At 31.9% G+C, this 15,201-nt stretch overlaps 1 protein-coding gene across 2 annotated transcripts; it reads left to right on the top strand.

Annotated features, from left to right (window-relative positions):
• The first annotated feature begins 1,901 nt into the window (after positions 1-1,901).
• LOC110615203 (lysine-specific demethylase JMJ30) lies at positions 1,902-14,742 on the top strand. 2 transcript variants are annotated; one of them, XM_021756958.2, is made up of 15 exons: positions 1,909-2,155; positions 2,257-2,334; positions 2,426-2,509; positions 2,608-2,751; positions 2,865-2,933; positions 3,425-3,551; positions 4,098-4,170; positions 4,340-4,456; positions 10,627-10,746; positions 10,936-10,954; positions 11,553-11,637; positions 11,728-12,056; positions 12,236-12,351; positions 12,442-12,535; positions 14,499-14,742. In XM_021756958.2, exons 1-15 carry the CDS (start codon positions 2,060-2,062, stop codon positions 14,565-14,567), a joined length of 1,620 nt encoding a protein of 539 aa, XP_021612650.1. In that variant the 5' UTR covers positions 1,909-2,059; the 3' UTR covers positions 14,568-14,742. The 2 variants fall into 2 exon arrangements, with proteins under 2 accessions (XP_043812339.1, XP_021612650.1); XM_043956404.1 differs by lacking the exons at positions 12,442-12,535; positions 14,499-14,742 and having other exon boundaries at positions 1,902-2,155; positions 11,728-11,940.
• The last annotated feature ends 459 nt before the right edge of the window (positions 14,743-15,201 follow it).

Here is a 15,201-nt window from a genome sequence, read left to right as displayed (position 1 = left end):
TATAATTTAATTTTATTAATAGATTAATATTTATATTTTTAAAATTTTATTAAAATAATTTTATAATTTTTATTTATTAATAAAATAATTTTTTATTTCTACCATTAAAAATATAATAAAATATTAAATTATCTTTTTTTTTCTCGTTTCTTTTTCCTTCTCTTTTTATTTCTATTCTTTAATTTTTTTTAATTTTTTCTTTAATTTTTCATATTATTCATTTTTATAAGAGGAGAATATTATTCTTATTCATTGTCATCTTTTTATTCTCTTCTCTTTTCTTTTTATGTTTTTTTTCTTTATTATCATTTTTTTTAATGAGAAAAAAAGAGAAACTATTTCATTACAGAAAAAAATAATAAAAATATTTTAATAAATATAAAAAAATAAAAATATTTTAATAAATTTTTAAAAATATAAAAACTAATTTATTAATAGTAATAATATTCAATAATTAAATAATGAGTTTTATTTGAGGTTGAAATTAGATTTTAAAATTTTTTTATTTTATTTTATATTTTTTTAATAAAAAAAGATAAAATAATAAAGAAAAAAATAAATATATTTTAATAGATTTCTAAAAGTGAAGTGATTGGTTTGTTAATAATGGTAATACTAAAAATTAAATAATAAATTTCTTTTTAAATATTAATATTTATTATAAATTTTAAATAAATAATATATATCAAATATTAATGTTCATTTATATAAATAATTAGTTTAATATAAAATATATATTTTTATGATAATATTTGTAATTTTTATATATTATAATTTAAAAAATAGCATAACAGCAATTTAAATTATTTAATGAAAAATGATTTTAATGTAGATTATTAACTTAAAATATAAAATTAAATGGATTATTGGGATAATATTATCAACTTTGAGATATATTTAAATAGTTTAAATAAATTTTAATTTAAATTAAAACAAATAAAATTAATTGAATTGAAGACAGAGCCAAATATTAAAAATAATACTAGAATTTGAATAGATTTTTTTAGTATAATAATGTGCTTTATTCTATTTGTATCAAATTAATTTATTATTTTAAATAAAAATTTAAAATTTTTTTATTAAAATAAAATTATGAATGATTTTATAAAAATTTATTAATTTTTTTTTATGAAATCATTCATATAAACAAGGAATAAATGATGTAAAAATAACGTGTGAAAAAATATAAAAGAGAAAAAGCACGGCCACATGGACATAAGACAGAAAAATCAAGTCACTTCTTCCCCTTTCTTAAATTAATTTTCTACCTAATCACCTCCCGACCTTAGAATTCCGTCTCTTATTGAACTCATTGATGTCTTCACTTTCAGATATCTTGTAATGTGCATGTTTTGGATCCCTATAAGCATTCACCTTGATCTGTACTATTCCCCCAAATTCAAAACCCTAGGAAGGATTTGAACACAATTAGTTTGAGAACTTCCAACTGTGTCACTATAAATGTTTCAAAGCTCAAGTGCCCTTATCCGATAGAATTGCTCTCAAAATACGAATTGCTGAATTCGAAATGTTTTGCGGATGAAAAGCTCTAAAATTTAAAAATGAAGAAATTGACATATTTTTGGAGTTTTTATAGAAGTGGAGGGTTTATAAGAATATAGAGATGATATTCATTTGGGCTTAGGGCTTATGAGATAAATTGCTAATAATTTAAATATATATTTTATATACATAATATAATTTACATTAATAGGTAACTTTAAAACTTAAATAGTAATTTAAGCATTGGCTTTTCATGAAAAATTGTTTAAATTTACTTTACGAGATTCAAAATTAAAACCGAAATCACACCAAACTGAATTGAAATCGAAGAATTGAGAACCGTACTGATTTCAGTTTGGTTCTGTTTCAATTTATGAATAAACCGAAACCGGGCACCTATTGTTGTCTAGGATTAGAGGGGCCGTAAACGACAACTCGTTTACAACTTGGGCGATCTTGCATCGAGTCATCACGCAGCAGCAACGAGTCCAAACCCAGTTCGAAATTGGCAAATCCATTCGAAAGACACCGAGGCGGTATAGGTACAGAGAAACGCATGGAGGAGACTGAGCAATTGCAAATCGAAAGTTTCCAGCAGCTTCCTTCACCTTCAATCTTTGCGTCTCAGATTGAATCCAAAAACGTCCCCGCTGTAATGTCCTTGAACAGTGTAGCCGATTCAATTTCCCTTTCTCAGGAGCCATAGTTTTCCTTAACGCTTACTCTTGCGCTTCTTCTTTTTCTTCTTCGAAGGTTTTCCGTGGAAGCATTAAGGACTGGGAAGCCTTCACCAGGTGGAATCCGGCTAACGGCGGCCTCGACTATTTGCAGGTATTTGCTGTCTATTCAAACGAGCACTGATTAGTATCTATGAACACTGAACTCTGCGATTTCTTTCTCTCCATTGATGGAGAACTTTTAGGAACGGGCAGGATCATCTACTGTTGAGGCTATGCTATCCAGATCCGCTCCTGTCTTTTACGGTGATCTTAGAAGCCATGAGAGGGTAATTTTGTAACAATTTGTTCCTTTTACGGAGCTTTGAACTGGGTATTCTCTTCGGTGTCATTATCACTGCTAATATCATGTTATTTCATGTTTCAGGTTCCGTTACCATTCTCCACCTTTATTGGTCTTTGCAAGCAGCGTATGGCAAATGCAGAAGGGCATGAGCCTGCGCCGTCTGATGCACAAGAGCAGGACCCTCTGCTTTCTGGTGATGCTCCTAAACAAATCTATTTGGCCCAGGTTTGGCTCGGTAGCCATATGATGGATGTTCTTAACGTGTATGCTTTGATCCCTAATAATATCAGGGGTAATTGCTGACACCTCACTTTCAAGTTGAATTGCTTGTATTTTAGGTTCCAATTATGAATACTGAGGATCAAGAGAGGGTTCAACTGGAAATTCTTAGGGAAGACATTCAAATGGTTAGCTTTTTCTTAATTCACTTTGTTGTTCCTAGTCTGTGGCTCTCCATGCTTTGTTTGGATGGATGGAATTGGAGAGAAAGGAAAAGAAAAGAAATCCAATTTCTTTAAACTCTCTTGTTTGGATAACCAATAGAAGAGAGAAAAGAAGAGAAGTTGTATTTCTCTTCCCCTTAAAATGAGCCCAAAACATTTCCCACCAAATTGGTGGGAAATGAAGAGTAATGGGGAGAATTAACCTTATTTGTGTTGAAAATCCTTTAATGCCCTTGAGTTTAAATGTTCTCTTTTTAAAAGTGTAAGGGTGTCATAGTCATTTTTCATCTTTTTTCTAAGAGATCTTCTAATAACCTGTCCAAACAATGAGAAGGAAATTAAATTTCTATTCTTTTCTTTTCTCCACCTTAGTTTCTCCCCATTTCCGTCACACAATTAAGGATCCAAACAAAGGGTAAAAGAACCATTTGTTTACAGTTGATTAATGTGTGCAGCCTGCATTTTTGGAGACAAAAGAACTAGCTTCTATTAATTTGTGGATGAATAGTGCTCTTTCAAGATCAAGTACTCACTATGATCCACATCATAATGTTCTATGCATAGTTGCTGGTTGCAAGCAAGGTGCAGTTGCGTTTTTTTTTTTTCTCTTATCCATTTTATGGCTAGAGGAGCTTTCTGTGTTGATTATTGATTTATAATGATGCCGATAGTCATTGTCTGCATTTTATTGTTTCTGAAGAAAGTTTAGAGCTCTTCACCTTATGGCTGTGCCTGCTTCTATCTTATACACTTACTCTTACCTCATGCCTTCACTTTTATGGTCATTGGTTGAAGTGTTTAGAAGACAGTCCTCTTATGCTTCATATACTGACTTATTTAGGAGCTGCCCTTTTTTGAACCACTTATCTTTTGCATACAGTTATTGGGAATAGGTAATGTTTGATCAGATAAAAATTTCTTTAATTGTCAACAGAAAGACAAGGAGAAGAACAAAAAAAAAAAAAAAAATCAGTTTCTGCTTTTTGGCTAATTGATTTTGGCTTACTTTTGTTTTACTTCATGACATTGATGTTAAGCCTATGTCCATGCATGATAACCAGATCCTTTTATTTCTTTTCCTTTTTGTTTAAATTCTTTTTATTTTTACTTTTTTATCTTTTGTTGCAGTTGTCTTGTGGCCTTCTTCTGCAAGTCCATCTTTATATCCAATGCCTATATATGGTGAAGCCTCAAACCACAGGTATGCTGCTATTATACTAAATTTGTTACTTTTTTTTTTGTCTCTGCCCTTTAAGAATAGGAAATAAATCAAAGTTTGTTTTTGCCTTGTTTTTTATAATGATCTTCATGCACAATATTTGCTGTTTAATTCCTTTATTTCCCCTTCAAATTTTTGTTCTGGCTTGCAGTTCTGTTGCTTTAGAAAACCCTGATTTCTCATTGTATCCAAGAGCAGAATGCTCCATAAAGTACTCTCAGAAGGTAATTCTTCATGCAGGTGATGCGCTTTTCATCCCTGAAGGCTGGTAAGGTTTAAATTATAATGTGTTTGAAGAAATTGCCTTAGAGGCCTGTTTATTCCTTTTTTTTTTTTGAAGGAAGTATAACTTTGCCTATATGCGCTTTTCATCCATGTGCTTGTTGGGTTTGAAGTGAGGATTTCATAACCCAATTGCATTTTCCAAGTAGAAATGATGCCATCCTATCAGAAGGCAATTTCAGGGGCTCTTTCTTCTTTGTACTAGAATTCTAGATAAAGGGAAAACCAAAATGAGCCTAATTACAGTATTTTCAAATTTATAAGCAAAAGCAATCAATGAATTTAAATAATATACATTCTTGCTTATAGTTTATATCTCACATTTCTAAAGCATATTTTGTCAGTAGAATATTTATGTTTTATGAATTCATTGAGCAACACAATATAAACTCAATAAATTTGTCAATGTGGAAAATGACTTGCTTGTGGAAAATTGTTTTTGAAGAAAATAATTTATTTTCCACTTGTTGGTTGTAAATAATGCTGAAAATTAAGGGAAAATATTTCTAAAGTTTGGAGTATATTAAAAATATTGATTTTCTTACAGTTTTTAGTGACATAGAAATGTTTGGATTATAAAATTTTATTTTTTTTACTATTTATTGTGGAATATGAGAAAAAATTATAGAAAATGCTAAATTGTGGGGTCACCACTAACCATCAATGACCTTCACTGTTTGATACTAGCCAGTGGTGGTGCCCAGTAATCAAAGATGACTATCAGTGACTAATAGACTAATGAGTATGTGTTTATGTTATACTGATACCTTTATAAGTTTCTTTGCATCTTAATAAGATTGCCAATGTCTTAGATAAAAAAAAATTTTCTATTAACCAATTTCCTTGAGAATCCAAAATGCTACAAAATGCAGATGAAATTTTCAGTTTTTCCTATTTATTGCAGAATACAAAAAAAATTATATAAAATGATAATTGAGAGTTTTAGAGGCTGTGGTTATATTTGTGGATGCTGAATTTGTATTAATAGGGGTGGGTAAATTGCTATTGGTGACTGGAGGTTCTTTAAAATTGGACAGAGTAGATTTCTGGTCTGTATTATTGGGTTTGGAGAAGTATTGATAAGGGTGGTTTGGTTTGGAGTAGGTGTGGGTTGTATTTGATTGGACTGTTTGGCTAGTTTTAGGACTTCTATAAGCTTTAAAGAATTGGTGAGGTTTCCATTCAATTTACTTTTGTCTAATAATTGCTCTTGCAATTTGGCTACATCCACAGCTTGAGAAAGAGATACAGGCTTCATTATTTTCACCATAAACCTAATTTCATCTTTGAGACCTCCAATGAACCTATAAAGAAAATAAGATTCACTCAATTCTAGCATTACCCTCTCTAATCTAATTCTCATATCCTCAAACTCGTCTTCGTATTCTTAAACAGAGTCTCCTGCCTCAGATTCATAAACCCTTCCACTATATCTTCTTAGCCTTCATCTCCAAATCTAATGCAAACTCCCCTCGCAAATTCATCCTAATAGGCTCTCTTCCCCTGTTCCAATCACGGAACCACGCATCAGCCTTATCCATCAAGAATAGGTTTTGCTAATTGTACCCTTTGCTCAGCAGGGATTCTATAAATCTCAAAATACTTGACACACTTCCTCAGCCAAGCCTTTAGCTTTTTCCTCAAAGGTGGCTAACTCTATCTTAGGAAGCATTTGTGTCATATCATTAAGGAGAGAAATTACAGATTGAGAGCCTAAAATACCTTTTTCTTTAGCTTGATTGGACTCATTCTGGGTTGACGGCAATACTCTTTCATTTCCAGAAACTGTTTGCGATGCTTTGCTTCCACTCTCACTGGAACTACTAACTTCTTTCCCTTTCTCCGATACATGCTTAATCATTAAGGATTTTAACTCATCCAGAATCGCGTTAGTATCTCGAGAGTTCTTTCGCACCTGCTCTTTAAATTCTTTCAGTTCGTTGTTGTTCTTCTGGTTGTTCTCTTGGAGTATTCTAAGCTGCTCTTCTAACTCTGCGATCCTCATCGTCTCCTGACTTACTATGGCTGATCGAGTCATGGCTCCGACCCTTAGAAACGATCACTCGCAATCGCCCACTGTTTCGCTGGCTTTGATACCAAATGTTAGGGCAATAGCTCTAACAAGTTAAAATAAGGCAGAATAGGGAGTAATAGTGAAGAAGAGAGAAGAATAGAGAAGAAGAGACTGTTTGGATAGAGAAGAGGGTTTTAGAGAGAAGCAGGTAAGCTGTACGTGTATTGATGAATAAAATGGAATGCCCTTACATGTTTGCTATGCTGAGATATATTGTATTTCTCCGTAACTAATTTGACAGCTGTACACTCATAGCTATAACAACCTTACTACTAGCTATAACAATCTATAATAATTGTAATATTCCCTGCTATATATTTAAATCCCTTTTATTTCTATATTTCTTCCTAGAATACTTGACACAGTAGTCAAGGATGACTAGTCGACAAATAGGCTAATGATTTGGGTGCCCAGTGGTCAAGGATGACTAGTGGTGACAAATGGGTTAATGAGTATGTTTTATGTCATTTATAAGTTTCTACATGTTTTAATAAGATTGTGAAAGTCTTTGATTAAATAAATTATTTTCCATTGACCAATTTTCTTAAGAGAGATTTACAATTTAGTCCTTGAGTATTGCCATTACTAACAAGTCAGTCCCTGTATTTTTTAAAATGCATTAGAACATTCTTATCTTTTGTTTCCATTAACAAACAAGTCATTCCATCCAATTTTATTCATTTCTACCGTTAAAAGAATGTGAAAAGACCAAGTTATCCTTTTTCATATTTTCTCATATAGAATATGACCTCTCTTATAATTTTCAAGAGATAAATCACAGTAATGATAATAACCAAATCCTTCTCAATCTTTTAATACACCAAGCTAAAATAAATCTCAAATTTCAAAAAGAAATCTTCAAAACTCAAACTGCCTTTCAATAATATGGGTCTGCGTTCAATTCCAAACTAAATAAAAAAAAAAAAAAACTAAACAACCGAATTTTATCTAAATCTAGTAAAAATCAATCTCCCAAATCCAAAAGAATTTTGCCTCGATCTTCAATCAACCCTCATATCACAAAAACATCAAAACTAAGAATTTAATTAATTCAAATGTGCAATTTACCATAAAACTAATTCATAGATTAAGCCAAACAAATCTGTATCCAAATAATTACATTTCACAAATCTACAAATATACAATAGAAGAATCTTAAAGAATGAAGACTTTGCATTGACAATAAATTTGCAACATGCATTAGCAATGAAAGCACCAAGCAAGGAGAAACAACTGATGGGGACTTGGGAGAGAGCAATACAACAACAAATACTCACAAATCTTGTAATTTGATGGTTGGTGGGATTGGAGACTCAATCACTCAATAAGAATAAAACGAAGAGCCGAGGAGAATTGACTGCTTTAGGTGAGCGACTAAGAGTCTTTATTTTGCACGTGCAGAGTGATAAAGAGAGGAGTTAGGGTGGGGGACGATTGAATGAAATGGATAGTGATGAATTTCCAATTTGAAGAAAGAAAAAGGAAAAGATGAATAAGAAAGATGGAGGCTTCAGTGGGGAATTTGTGGCGATGAAAGGAAGAGAAAGAAGAAGAATGCTTTGGTGGGGAGCGTTGTGGCCGAAAACAAGAATGGAGGAGGCTGTTATCGTTGGGCTTTAGATACGTCTTTAAAACTGGAATTTAATTGAGAGTAATGAGGGTAAAATTGAGTTTTTAAAGTCTTCTCTCTCTTTTTCAATGAGAATTTGATGGAAAATAGGACTCTTATGGATGGAAGGATGTAATTGTTTAACGGATTGGATGTATAGGGATGTTTTAATGCATTCCTAAAATGCAGGGACTGACTTGTGAATAATGGTAATATTCAAGGACTAAATTATAAATCTCCCTTTTCTTAAAGATACAACATGCTAGAAAATGAGGATATGATTTAAGGAAAATATTTTCCATAAAACAAGCAAAGGCTAAGAATATTCATATTATTTAAGAAAATTGTCCGATTTTGCTTCCCATGGTACTTAATAGATATAGAAGTTAAAAAAAATCATGTCAAGTGAGATAAGCAATAGTAATATTAAAATTACCTTTAACAAAATGCTCTAAGACATTAATATTTTTTTGGATAACAAGTTTGTTTCATTCCCTCCCACCTCTTTAGTTTCTTAAGCTTTTGTTCTTATTGTCATATGTTTTTATGCATGTTTATGTTATTGTTAATTCAATGTGAAATCTGGCTCCACACATCTCTTTCAAGAAATATTTATGGATGTGGACAAAAACAAAATAGATTTTAAAGAAATTCCCCCTACAGTTAAGGATTGCTCGACTTGGATTATTTTGGACATATAATTCTTCATAGAAATTGAAACCGCAAGGAACTTGGAATTTTTTTATTGATATAATTATTGCTAATTGCTTTACTCCACACATCTTTTTGAAGAAATATTTATAGATATGGACAAAATCAAAAAGCTTTTGAAGAAATTCCTCCTACGGTTTAGGATTTCTTGACTTGGATTATTTTGTAAATATAATTCTTTTTAGAAATTGGAACCGCAAGGAACTAGGAAAATCTTTACTGGTTTAAATTATTGCTAATTGCTATACTAAACAATAGGATTATGGGTGGCAGACTGGCAGTTCAAGTTGATAGGTAGTGCTCATGTGGTGTCAATAGTGTACAACATGAACCATTTTTGGGTTCACATGAATATGACCAAGAATCCAAATGCAAACACAACTCTTTTATTTTATAAGTTACACGACATAACATACATAACATGATTCATATTAAATTTTGTCCAGTTAATTTGACATGATTCATGTTATTTAACAATTTTTTACTAAACCTATTTAATGTGCTTATAACAACCCAACATAACTTGTCTGACGTGATCAAACAATTTTAATCTTTATAAAATAATATATAATGAATCCTGAAATTTACACATTAATTTTAATCATGAAATTACACTATGCCATTTGGGTATACACTTGCATTTTAAAAGGATGTAGCAATTTATGATGCTTGCAATCTGCAGCATTTTTTACATGTGTAATTTATGAAACTTTTTTTATTGAAATTAAATGTTTCACAAGTTGACTCATAAGTCATAACACAAATAAAAAATTTTGTAAGTGTTAGTGGGTCAGGCCTTGACATGATATGATTATTGACATATCATAAGCAAATTGGCACTATTTCTACAAAACATGGATAAACTCAACCCTAACTCTTTGTTTTCATATCATATTCTAGTCAAGTTTGTGGGTCATGTCTAGAGTTACTTACCCTAAATAGGATGCCTCCCTATGATTCATGGAAAATTAAAAAAAGAAAAAGGGTAAAATATGCTCTTTTATTACTCCATAAGATTCAAATAAGTCTATTTTTAACCTTTTGGCCTGATTAATACCTAAAGTGTGATTGAAGCTCAAATTAATCCTATCTTAAATAAAAATATTATATTTTTAACAATAAAATATTATTTTTTATTTTTAAACATTAAATATTATCATTAAAAATAAAAACTAAAATAGAAAAAAGAAAAATAAAAATGATAGGACCCATAATTTACACTCGCCCTCAAACACAAAACATCAAGAATACTCGGTATTCTTATTTGGTCTTAAAAGAAAAGGGGAATTGAGTATAAACCCAGCTCTAATTGGAAATGCAAAAGCAGCTACCGTACCCTTAAGCTTTGCCTAATTGAATCCCTTATTTCTGCTGCAATTTCCCCCATGGATGCCTCCTAACACCATTATAAGAAATCATCTATTAAGTTGGGTGGGGATTCTAGGTTTGTTTTGTGTGAAACTATTATTTCTTTTTAATTTTTATTTTAATTAAATAAAAATAATTTTAACATTTAAAATTTGCTAAAAGTAATATCTTATTATTAAAAAATCAATATTTTTATTATGTTAGGACTGATTTAACCTTAAATGAAAAATTGTTGGTTTATTTGGCCTAAAAGTTAAAATTGGATTCATTTGGTCCAACATTAAAAGTACTAGCATATATTGATCTCCTTTTTTCCATTAAAAAAAGCAATTCTTTGGTACAAACGTCAATACTTCATGCAAATTTAGATGATTGTTCTTTCTAATTGCTACAGGTTCCACCAAGTAGACAGCAGCGATTTAACAATTGCAGTTAACTTTTGGTGGCGGTCCAACATAATGTCTGGCATGTTAGAACACATGGATGGTTATTATTTACGCAGAATATTAAGAAGGTGCCTTTGCTTCTATTTTTTTAGAAAACATTCTTTGCTTAATTATTTCTTTAGATGTTTCAGCTTTTGTTCTCTGGGTTTGCCCCAGTTTTCCTTTTGAATCTGTTTCTGTTTAGTTTAGCTTTAGTAATCCAGTAAGCTAACTTGATTCATTGGCATGTATGATGTGCTGAATGCTATGAAATCAAGATTGACGGATAAAGAAATGGTACGTGATAATCTTTGTATGTCAGTTGCAGCAGATATTTTTGCTACTTCTGGATTTTAAATTTGGGTTGATGACTAACTCCCCCCCTCCCCACAAAACCTTGCTTTCTTGTTTTGGGCAATGCAAAAATGTCCATTATTTTAGTTTGCAAGCATTGCATTTATATGTGTTCTTAAAAAACTTCCTATGCACTACTTGTATGGAATCTTGCATTTGAGTTTGCATTCACACTACTCGGCCATGTCTGAAGGATAAGTTTTCTCCAAAATGGATCCTGGAAAAGAAAACGTGAAGGTCACTGGCAGATATCATTGTGAATATGGTTGATTATAACTCAATACTTTTGAAATCTGTACCTAGAATTTTGTTTAAGTTAGTGGACCAGAAAAGTTTGCTAGTTTCAGGTCTAAACTCCTTGTAGACCTCATATGTTAATGAATAGTGAGTAGACATGGGAAATTTTGCAATTCTATTTTATTCAGTAACTGTAAGCACTAAAATATAGTCCATTTTGTGTCTTTCGTTTCATCCCTTGTTTCCTACTAGAAGTTTATAGGCAAAGATTCTAACACATAAACTATACCTGAAATTAGGACAGAACCACATACTTCAGAAGGCTTCTTCTTCTGGCATGGAGAAACAGAAGATGCATACGCACAAGCTGCTCAGTAATGGAGAGGCAGGTCAGTTTGATCATTATTGTGTGTGGTCTTGTTTCCTTTCTATGGCTTTTAGTTTTATGCAAAGGACCGATCCCAATTTTTTGTTATCAGATCACAATCACAGGGATTTGGTGCAGGCTTGTGAACAAAATGATTTACAAGAGAAAGGCCAACAGCAGAGAGTTAGCTTGCATGTATTGGAGCCATATGCACTCCAGGTTCTTCATGAGCTTGTTTCTTTGGTTCACGACCGTGTTAACTTGATTGATCAAAGTCAATTGGTAGAGTCAACTTCAGCAAATGATTCTGCAGTTAATATGAAAGGTCAATATGATAAGACTGCGACAACTAATTTATTTGTCCTAGAAGATGATCCAGTTGCTAAAATTCTTTGGACCCTTGATCCATACACGATTCAGAATGTCCTTCTTGCTATGGCTGTGAGTTTGTACTCTTGTGTAAAGCTTACACTTCATAGGAAGGAATTTCTTTCAACAATACATGATTCTTTGCCTTAGATAGTTTAGCATTTTTGTCATTGCACCATAGATAATTTAGCATTTTTGTCATTGCACCTTTTTCTTGGAGATTTTTCATGTTGCCATCACACTCTTTCCAGCACAATTTCCCAAGAACTTTGGAGGCTTTGATTTTGCACTTGCTTTCACCGGTGGGAGCAGAAGTACTCACACGGAAATTTGATGAGATGGATCAACAAATCACTGAAGAAAATAGGTATTTTTCAACTTTGTGAACTAGCTATTCCTTGAAAAGAAGAAGGAACCTTTCAATTTTTGCTCTATCATTCATCATCTATGATTTCAGAAACAAGTTCTATGAAGTCTTTTATGGTGCATTTGATGACCAATTTGCTGCAATGGATGCAATTTTGAATGGGAAAGAATCATTTGCTCTCAAGGTAATACTGACATCTTAGTTTTTTTGAAGTCAATACATATAAATATTTTATTGATACCAAAGTGCAATCTAAAATATATTTTTGTTGTAGCTATCCATGTGTTTATTTGGCATATGAAACCATTTTGCATTAATTTTTTTTAGTCATATGGTCCAAGGAATAAGATTATCTGTATGTGTTAGAGCATTGAAATAAAAGTTCAAGCTAGTAGGTGCTGAGGACTGCATGCTCTATAGGACTTTAGAAGACTTGTTTTATTGATATTGGATTATTTAGTGTTCCTATCACTTGGAATCAAACTAAAACAATAATGAAACATATTGCTTCTGATGCTAATTTGAAAATGGATGAACTTTATTTATATTGAGTTGTTGATTCTTCGCCATTTCTTGAAAGTATCTTTCCTTTTCTGCTTCTATTAACCCGTTAGTTATGACTAAAATAGTCTTGTTTTGGTATTTAAATCTGTTTAATTGTTTTATGTTCTTCCAACAGCCAATAATTTTTCTAGCATTCCATGATGGCACTTTAATACTTACACAATAATGGTATGTTGACTGACTAGAATGTGGGTCAATAATGACAATCCAAAAGAATAACCTAGTGGTGAAGATACTCATATTCTCATATACCAAATTAGAAACAAGGCCATCTTGATATTTTTAAGCATTTAACCAATATGGAGTTGCCCAACCCAACTAGTTGTTAGGTTTTGATGCATGGTAAAGTTCTTATTTCATTCATTGGCATTTTGAAATCTAAACTGATCTTAACTGATATCATGTCAAAATATTTTATTGATCTTGTTATACTTCTTTATAAACGCCTTTCCTATTTTCATTTGGATTTACACATTTCACTTTATAGCTGGATCATAGTTCTTCAGTGATCTCAATTTTCACACAGTAAAGCACCTTTCTCTGGGCTCATATTGTTTCCTTTAAATGGTGAGGCTGTTTTGCAACTGGAATTTGTTGAAGTCTACATAGTGCATAAAGCTTTAGAGGCTGAAATGCAAACATTTTTTGTATAAATGGCCAGAATAAAAGATTCTTGTTTAGGTTTTATGTTTAAAATTATCAGCATAAACAGGCTCTGGAAACCATATCTCACGCCCATTCAATAGAATTGGTGAAAAAGCAGTTTCATTAACTTTGCTCTATTAGACATATTATATTGGATAATTCCTGGTGGCTGGTAATAGTCAGCTCCGAGTCATTTTAATGTTGTCATGCAGGAGTGTAATATCCATATCCTCAATTCCTCTAATTTATATTTTTTGTTACACTTCTTCCCTTTGAATGAATCCAACTGAATTTTGCATCCTGCTCTCATTATGATTTTCTGGCCACTTCAGCTTTGACCACATTGGTTTTTCCAAAGATGAGCAGTTTTTATAAAGTGGTTCAGTCTGTTCATTTTGGCTCTTTATATTGTTGTATCATTTATAGCATCTTTTTTTGAGTGAACTTTAGGTGCATTAGTTATTCAGCATCTGCTTCTTTATATTCGATTTCCTGCGGTAGGGCAAAAGAATCTTCCAAGCATGCTAATGGATAAAATACTTTTCTGAACGGTTCAGAACCCAGCTGAAATGAAATTAATATTAATCAATGACGGGATGGGATTATGCTTCTGGGACACATATATGCTGTTTTTACTAACCTGTGAAGGGAGAACTTTGCTGAATTATTATTATTACTGCTACTACATAATTATTTTGTTTTCCCTTTCTCACTTGTACACTTTTCCTAGTATATTCTGTGTCTTTCTCTTTAATAAATCCTTCCTTTATCAAAGGAAAAAAGAAAAGAAAAATTGAAGAAGAAGAAAGGAAGGAAGGAAGGAAGAAAAGAGAAAAGAGAGAGGGAGAGAGAAGCTGAAGAATATCTTATGCAACTTTGATACATTAGATTTTAAGTACATTGAATGGTTTGTTTGATATCTAATTTTGATGTTGCAGGCATTCCATAATGTGTTGGATAAATATTTGGGAGTAACCTTTGATGTGCGAAAACTATCAACTGGATAAGACGTGTAGTACTGCAACTTGGTCGCACTGGTGAAATCAAAAGAGTCTATCAGTGTATTTCCAATTTTCCACAGAAGAAGCTATCTGTTTTGATCGTTACTCTTTCATGGGCATCATCCACAATTTTGTATAAATATAAATCATTTCTAGTTATGAACAATGATTCATATCTCAGCTGTCAACTTGCTATATACCATCCAATTTTTTCTGACATCAATGATAAACTAATTTTTTAAAAATCTTGTGGAGTCTAAATTATGGAAGTCACGTTTGTGTTTCCTGATTTGGTATCTAAATGGTCCAAAATTGTAGCAGCTAAGCGTATTCAGAGGGGGGGTTCCTGTAGAATGTCAGTAAGATACATTTTGCTAAAATTTAAACCTGCTATTAGGATGTGATTTAGTCAAGCCAACAAGAATACCGGTCGAAATCAATGACCCCATAAAGTTCCAATGGAGACACCATCAGTGCTAGGGCTGATATTGCCAGCGCATGAGAAGATGGGCTCTTGTTGACTACTGCAGGAGAAATGGCTATTTATTTATAGAAACTTGGATGCATTGCGCTAGTGAAAATAATTATTTTCGTCCCTTGGATTGTCCTCCTTCTTTCTGTTCTAATTTTTATTTTTATT

Source organism: Manihot esculenta, chromosome 5, assembly GCF_001659605.2.
Source record: "Manihot esculenta cultivar AM560-2 chromosome 5, M.esculenta_v8, whole genome shotgun sequence".
NCBI lineage: Eukaryota > Viridiplantae > Streptophyta > Magnoliopsida > Malpighiales > Euphorbiaceae > Manihot > Manihot esculenta.
Note: the sequence above shows the minus strand (reverse complement) of the source record. Positions and strands in the feature narration are given on the sequence as shown.